This window comes from Triticum dicoccoides, chromosome 5B (assembly GCF_002162155.2).
Source record: "Triticum dicoccoides isolate Atlit2015 ecotype Zavitan chromosome 5B, WEW_v2.0, whole genome shotgun sequence".
NCBI classification, from domain to species: domain Eukaryota; kingdom Viridiplantae; phylum Streptophyta; class Magnoliopsida; order Poales; family Poaceae; genus Triticum; species Triticum dicoccoides.
In genome coordinates, this window is record NC_041389.1 from 16,160,686 (window position 1) to 16,168,695 (window position 8,010).

The 8,010-nt window shown below is 50.1% G+C and overlaps 1 protein-coding gene across 1 annotated transcript; it reads right to left on the reverse strand.

Moving 5' to 3' along the window:
* Positions 1-3,300: 3,300 nt before the first annotated feature.
* LOC119308890 lies at positions 3,301-7,314 on the reverse strand. Its single transcript, XM_037585049.1, has 3 exons — positions 6,774-7,314; positions 4,270-4,333; positions 3,301-3,989 (listed from the first exon to the last, which is right to left on the reverse strand). Exons 1-3 carry the CDS (start codon positions 7,302-7,304, stop codon positions 3,421-3,423), a joined length of 1,164 nt encoding a protein of 387 aa, XP_037440946.1. The 5' UTR covers positions 7,305-7,314; the 3' UTR covers positions 3,301-3,420.
* Positions 7,315-8,010: the final 696 nt, after the last annotated feature.

The following is an 8,010-nucleotide window of genomic DNA, read 5'->3' on the forward strand; positions in this document are numbered from 1 at the left end:
ACATTGTATTGTATAATCGTACGTACTTAATTTAAATATTAACCTGTGATACATATAAGTTGATGATGCAAATATATATGCCATCTCTCTGCAGCAAAAAATAAGAAGAAAAAGTCAAATACAATACTACAAATCACGCGTAAAACTTGGCTGCAGCACCAGCCACCAGCAGCGGCGCGAAGCAATTTCCCGGCGCCACCCTCCGGAGCCTCAGTCTTGTTGCGGGCGCCGAACTGAAGAACAGCGGCCCGTTACTATACCCAGGACCGCTGTTGTACCCGAAGCCTCCGCAGAATCCGCCAAAAGAAGGCCTGGTCTCCGTGTTGAACCCAGCGAAGCTGCCACCCGGCACCGTCTGCCAGTTGTACCCACCGCTGAAGACGTGTCCTTATGCGCCGGGAAATGTCTCGGGTACCAGCACCGGCAGCGGGATCTTCATGGACGCCGTGGCCATCGCTGGCATCGTTAGTGAGGCTGAATGTGTGGGAGCCGGTGAACCCAATGGCACACCTGCAACAGCTGGGACAAGTACATTATATTCGTTTGCCGCTGCTGTGGTCGGCGGCTGCACCGTTGTGTCAGCGGAGAGCGGAGCATGGTGGAAGTGACGCTATCCACGACACGGCCATGACGATTGCGACCAGTGCGAGGCTGCTCGTATTGTACCATGTTGTTTCCTATAAGTAACCTTTTTGTTGATCATGCGATGCATAATTTTTACAATGGTGTTGCGAAGATTTAGTTCAATGGGAGCGATAGGCCGGTTTTTATTCGAGGTGTTCTAGGATGGGAATAGATGCCTTGCAGTCTTATTCAGGTATAATCATCGGTGTAGAGGAGCGGCGCCACGATTTGAGAGCGAACATTTTTGAGAGGGGTAGAGAGGGCATGCGCCACGTTGGGCCTCTTTTGGGCACAGCGCCAGGCTTGGGCGACCAGCTGACCACTCGCACAGTCTGGTTTCCAGGTCCAACAATTTTCAGAACGAAAAATGGCGGTGCACAGAATTAACATGTTAACGGAGATGATAACAGTATATGATCCGAGACAAATCTTCTGAGTGAAGCGACTGCGGTGCTAGGAAAGATTGCCTGCCAAGCAAGGTTTATGAACGCTCTATCTATTTTTTGGAGTGTGGGGTGGCCATGGTTACTCGACCACATGAAACTCCTAGCCAAGAGCCCAAGAGTGTAATTTCGACTAGAGCAAGGCTGTTAATGGTGTGATTGAATATAACGGCCTATGCTTGGCAGAATTTTGTGTTGTTCTTATCAGATGGTTGGCGCATGATGCTGAAATTACCTACAAGTAACCATGCAGTCAGCAGGTTTCAGGCTAGCGAGTTCATCAAGGAACGAGTGTTTAATCGAGCGGTCTGTTGGTGGCTTGGTGCATACACTGTTTTAAATAGCCCTCTATAGCTCCGCTATAGCATACTATAGCGTTTACAAAAGGTCTTGCGCTAAAAGATTTTGGTCCAAACAAATGAACAAACATTTTAAATAGTTTGAAAGAGGTCCGCCGCTAAGATGCTTAGCGCGCTATTTAAAACTGTGGTGCATACACATTTGTGAGTTGCAAGGGTTTTCGGGTGGTAGAGAGGAGGAATTTGGTGCGGTGCCCCCCGCGGAGCCTTGGCCAGCCTTCAAATCACCGTGGCCTAGGGGAAAGTGTATGAAAGATTTTGTTTTCAAGGAGTGATCGAGCTCAGCTTAGTTTCATGAATGAAAGGCTGCTGGAGAGCACAACGAGAGAAGTTCCGAGAGTACATCGGCACATTTTTCCGCTTGGCCAACGCAGCGAACATTCCAAGAGCAGAAGATTTTTCTATTTGGACTCTTTGGAAAACACCATCTTTAAGATAGGCATTGCCCTCTTGTAATATAGTAAAATATGTTGCTAGCTTAGTGACACGGCCGCCTGGTCAATTGTAATCGCACAGGTACTTGTACAGAGCCTTTCTGGCCTATTGTTTGCAGTAAATATACAGTGGTTGTAGAGTTTCGAAAATTTGAAAAAAAAATTCTTGTTAAATGTCTTTACTATGGGGTCTGAGAAATGCAGTAACCGAATTTGCCGCTTCTGATCCACTGTCCGTGCTATCTAATAATAATGACATGTATCTCGGGCTCCCATATATAGACTAGAAGGTCCTCCTCCTGTACACCCACTAATTGAAGCATTCCCATGTGTCGTCTTTGCATCCCATATAGTCCCAGTCAAGTGCAATGTTCGCATTTTTGCCTCTCAATTTCTCATAGAAATGGAAGGTGTCGGAAATTTTTGAACAGTACACTGTCCAACTAAGACAACCAAACGCCAATGTGGCAGTTCACATCTGCCTTCTTTATCCACGGGGAAGACGTATCTCGCTAACCAAGGAAAACTTCGCGCGTCTTAACTACCAAGGAAGCAAGAAATGTGGATTATGTAATCAGGATGAGACAATTAAACTCATATTCTTCTAGTGCAAGTTTTAGCGTTCTGTTTGGATAGTCATTCAAATAGCTTCTAATTTATATCCGCCCATAAGTGTTGTCAATTTTTTTGTTCATTGATTGAATGGTATCTTAAAAAGATTCATAAAGCTAATAATGGTGGGAGCGTATATCGTATTATGATCTCTTTAGCTGTGCATTAGTGATTTGGTTTTTAATGGCAAAACCCATCTCCTCTGCAAGTTATTTTCTGCTACATGCACTCATTTTGTACGTGGTTTATGCTACACCGAACGAAGTACCAACCTATGTTCAATACGGTGTGTGTGCGGTTGGAAAAAAGTCGTCACCGAGATTTTTACCTAACATGGGCGGTAGCATAATCTCCTGCTGGGTCAACCACCTCCTTCGATATAGAAATAGGGTCGGTTTTAGATGCCCCTACGGGTCTCATGTCAGTTTTATTTATCATCTTTTGTCAGACTATCGGATTATGGCTATGTGCGTCCTAGATGACCCTATCGGCCTTATGTCAGAAGCCGAGCATTGGTCATATATAATGCTTTGTAACCGCCTGATGCTACATTTAAATTTGGAATTAATAAAGCATCGTTTATCGAAAAATTAAAGGGGAGCTGATGTTGTACGGTCTAGCCGGTAGCCTTCGTGGAAAGTTTGCTTGGATCTATCACCACATATAAATGAAGTGTATACAAGTGCATGCTATTTGTTAGTTAAGCAAGCACTTGACGGAATCTGAACTTGTTCATAGCTACCACCCAGATAAGAGTTGACGATCTACTCTACCAGCACTCCAGCAGCGCCTGTGATGTGCTGACAAGATAACTCCGACATCGCAACGTTTATTTGTAAGTACTTACTTTAAATATTTAAGCTGTGAATGTGATACATATTAGTTGATGATGCAAACATATATGCCTTCTCGGTGCAGCAAAAAATAAGAAGTAAAATACAATACGAATCACGCGTAAAACATGGCTGCAGCACCAGCCACCAGCAGAGGCGCCAAGCCGTTTCCCGTCGCCACCATCCTCAGCCTCAATCCTGTTGCGGGCGCCGAGTTGAAGAACAGCGGCCCGTTGTTATACCCAGGACCGCCGTTGTACCCGAAGCCTCCGCAGCACCCGCCGAAGAAGCCCTGGTCTCCGTTGAACCCGCCGAGGCCGCCGCCCGGCACCGTCTGCCCGCCGTACCCGCCGCCGAAGCCGAGGCCTTCTGCGCCGGGAAGTGTCTCGGGCACCGGCAATGGGATCTTCTTGGACGCTGCGGTCGTCGCTGGTGTCGCTGCTGTGGCTGCAGGTGTGGCAGCCGGTGAACCCAGTGGCACACCTACGGCAGCGGGGACGGGTACGTTGTCTCCACTGGCCGCTGCCGTGGTCATTGGCGGCACCATCGCGTCCGCAGAGCAGGGCGGAAGTGAGCAGATCCAACACACGGCCATGACGATTGCGACCAGTGCGAGGCTCCGTGGGTACATGAGGTTGCCAGCCATCGTGGAGGGGATGCACGTTGGATACGGAGAAGAAGATGCTAGTCGACGTACGTACCGATGATTTATAGAGCGAAGTTGGTGGGAATAATGGGAAAGAAAAGAGTACGTGGGGGAGGATAAACTACTCTACCTATCACATCGCTTTAGTATGGAAGTCAAAATTCAGCTGAGAAGGCAGAGTCTAGTGGCAGTCAATTCTATACATCGGCCTCTTTTTTCTCGAAAATGACTGAAATATATTATAAAGGTCCATCAGAAATATAAAGCACCACAAACGTTATAAAAAAATATGTCGAGGTGTCTGGACCATCGATGTACCGATGTTGTCGCTACCATACTCGATCCAGGAACTCTTCGTGCATGGGTCCCAAGGACTAGCTTCCTAGAGGCGCAATTGTCGTCATTGTACACTTGAATTGAACCAAACAACCTGACATCAAATCTCACCGTTGGGTACGCACAATAAAAAACCCTAGCTCAGGGTCCAAGGAGCTGGCAGGAATTAATGCCTAAGCATCGTGTAAGCCATTCTGATGAAAAAGCTTGAAGGGTATCGCAACCTTGAAGACCAACCCAATGAAAAAATGCCGCCATCCGCCAAAGGGTTGCCTCTACTAGGGCTAAAACCCCTATCATATCTACTTGCCCGAGCCGATGCAGCAAGAGTCCCATCCCCGCCCCAGGCCATCGTCGGATCGGCCGGCGAAGGAAAGGTGAATCTACAACTCACTGGCATAGATCAAGGGGAAGACGACTTTGTCCTACTTGCCTTAACAGAGGGAAAAAAGATAGAGGCGGCCTCTCAAACGCCAATGGCAGCAAAAATGCACACTGTGGTTGCTTTAAGACAACCACGTAGAAGTCAGCCACTACACATTTGCCTTGTTAATCTACGGTCTAAGGCTTCATGGAACTTGATCATCCTGCATGCATGCATGCAAAGAATTTAGTACATCAGTGCATGCTTTTGGTTAATTAGTTAAGCAAGCACTTGTCTCAAAATCTACTTGTTCATACCTCCCACATAAGAGTTGACACTTTTGATATTGTTTAGTCGTCTGAATTTCTTCTGTATTCAGTCACTTTTAGCATTGTTTCGGCTGCTTTTTCCTTTTCTTTTTTCTTTGCGTCAGTTTTTGCCTTTTTCTCGGTCCCATTTTTTGTCAGTTTTGCCATTATTACCAATTTCATTAACTCTCGGGTATTACTTAGAATTGTCCCATTAACCCTTTTTGCTTGGTGTACTTTATTATCTGTGCAATTTCATTAACTCTTGGGTGTTACTTACCGAAAAGGCTCGCGCCCCATTTTATATATAAAGGAACGACCATACAGCACAGCACATACAACTCAACACCATAACAAACGCACCCAAGGCAAGATACAATCCTTGTACAGGACCGGCTAAACACGAAGTGAAGCCATGCCCGATGAACCATGGACCCCAAGGTGGCACCTTGAGGAAGGAAACGGCACCGAAGTGTCGCCGCCGCCTAATCCAGAGGATATAGGTCTTCACCTAGAGCCACCCGAAGGACGAAGAGTAGCCGCAATGACGCCTTCAAGAAGGGAGCGACGCACGCGGACGCCGCTGTTGTCAGCCTGGCCAATGCCAGACATGGTTTGACCCCCAGCAAGATCATCTGCCTCGGAATGTAGGGCAACCAATCACGAGGACCTCAGCCACCCACCCTCGCCGAAGGCCAAGGCAACCAACACGCATCTAAGCCAAGAGCTCCGCCCGCGAGACCCGGTGCTCCCACCACCAAGGCCACCGCCCCGGCAACAGATGTCCACCACATCGCCACCACCCGTGTACATGGATGCTGCCCAACCGATGAAGGGAAAAAGATGCCTCTTTTCGCCCCAACCTGCCCTGTTGGTTGGAAGGCGGCCAAGCCGGCCAGAATCGGGTAGGGACAGGTCGCCAATAGCCGTCGGCCATGCCGCAACCACCGCACCCCACCCCCGATGACTAGGGCCACCATCACAACCCATCTGGCTCCTCCAAACTTCGGCGACGACAAGGCCGGGAGGCCCCCTACCTCCCTCCCCGGAGCGCCCCCTCCACCACCGGCCGGCCACTGCACCCCCGCTTTGAGCCACCGAACAACACCAGGCAAAGGCAGTAACCAGAGGACGTACCTCGCACCCAAACAGAGGAGGTAGGAGGTCACCACAACTGCTGCACCGCTATCACCAACCAGCACGCGTGCACCACCACCACGCCGCCCGCCACGCTACCGACGCACGTCGCCGCACCACTACGTCGGTGTGCCGTGGCGCCGCCACGCCCGCCGTCCAACGTCCCGCACTAGCCCAGACGCCTTGGCCCGCGCCAAGGCCTCCTCACGAGGAGATGAGGAGATTCCTGCCACCGCCGATGATGACCGGGCTTCTCCCGGCCACGCCCTCGGGCGGCAGGGAGGGGGCAGAGGGGGTTAGGGATGCCCGGCGGCGGCGCAAGCTACTGTTTCACCCTCGGTCACACCCGAGGCTTGGGCGTTACTTAAAAGGGTACGAAGAGTGGTGTATGATCTATTCGGTATAGGTGTTTGCAGGGCTTGCGTCTGGTTATTCTGTTTCCCGTGGCCAGCTTGGTGATTCTGGGCTGCTCTGGCATGGTAACTGATCTTAAATAGTTCGTTTGATCGGGCTAATAGGATGCAAAAACAAGATGTTCCTAACGTCGTATCGTTATAATCGTATGACCTTACTTATAAATGTTGAAGTATTAACCCGTGATACATGTCAGTTGGTGCAAACATATATGCTTGCCCGTTCCCAAAATAATAAAATAGAAAATGAAATACAAATCACACATAAAACATGGCTGCAGCACCAGCAACCAGAAGAACAGCGAGGCCATTTCCGGTCGCCATGCTCCTCAGGCTCAATCTTCTCGCCGGCGCCGAGTTGAAGAAGAACGGCCCGTTATTGTAGCCCAGCCCACCGTTGTACCCGAACCCTCCGCAGCATCCGAAGCCGCCCTGGCCACCGTTGAACCCGTTGCTGCCGAAGCCAAGGCCTTCTGAGCTGGGAAGAGTCTCGGGCACCGGCACCGGCAGCGCGGACACCACCTCCGCCGCCGGCTCGACCACGTCCGGAGGCGCCAGCGGGATCTTCTTGGACGTCGTGGCCGTGGCTTGCGTCGTCGCTGCACCGGCTGCGGGTACGGCGACTGTCGAACTTACCGGCGCAACTGCCGCAGCTCGGACGGGTACGCTTTCTCCGCTTGCCGCTGCTGTGGCTTTGGTAGACACTGTCCGGTCGGCGGAGCACGGCGTCCACGCCGCCGCCATGACGAGTGCGAGCACGGCGAGGATCCGTGGGTACATGAGCTTGCGTGCCATCGTGGCGGGATGTGGGTTGGGGACGGAGAAGAAGATGCTAGTGTGCTGATGATTTATAGTGTGAAGTTGGTGGGAAATAAGATGTGACAAGAGTGCGTGGGGGTGGATAGGCGGCTCCATCTAACACCATCACTTTACAATGCATGTCAAAATTCAGCTGAGAAAGCAGAGCCTAGTGGCAGTCAATTCGATCGCCTCACTACAAGTACGGTCTTCGTCTTCCCCTTTTCCATCTGTGTCTCTATGATGGTGAACAAATCCGAGAAAGAAAATACATGCATACCTACCAGCACGATCAAGTTTTTTTCCCCGATGAGATGGCAGATGGGGTTTGTTGGCAACAGATGTATCCGAAACAGGCTTTCGCCCCGCTTTATATATAAAGCATTCACCGAACCAAGTACACGGCTGAACGATACAAGATGGTGAGGTAACCTACATACAATGTCGATCCCAAGATAGCCGGATCACACAGACCACCTACGCTACTGTAAAGAAAGCATAGGAAAAACCGAGAACAACGCCACACAAAGACCTAAACACCTAAACTCCACGACAACGCCCCCAGGAGGGAAAAACGGCGTAAAACGTCGCCGCTGCAGAGTCCAGAGCGGACAAGGGTCTTTGAGGGAGTCCTGGATTAGGGGTACTCGGACAGCCGGACTATATGCTTATGCCGGACTGTTGGACTATGAAGATACAAAAT

Coding starts and splice junctions, on each gene's coding strand:
- LOC119308890 (XM_037585049.1), bottom strand. CDS start 7,304: ATGGCACGCAAGCTCATGTACCCACGGATCCTCGCCGTGCTCGCACTC. Junction 4,334..6,773: donor GTGCTGCAGCCATGTTTTAT/GTGTGATTTGTA, acceptor TTGCGCCTCTAG/GAAGCTAGTCCTTGGGACCC. Junction 3,990..4,269: donor GTATGGTAGCGACAACATCG/GTACATCGATGG, acceptor TACGTCGACTAG/CATCTTCTTCTCCGTATCCA.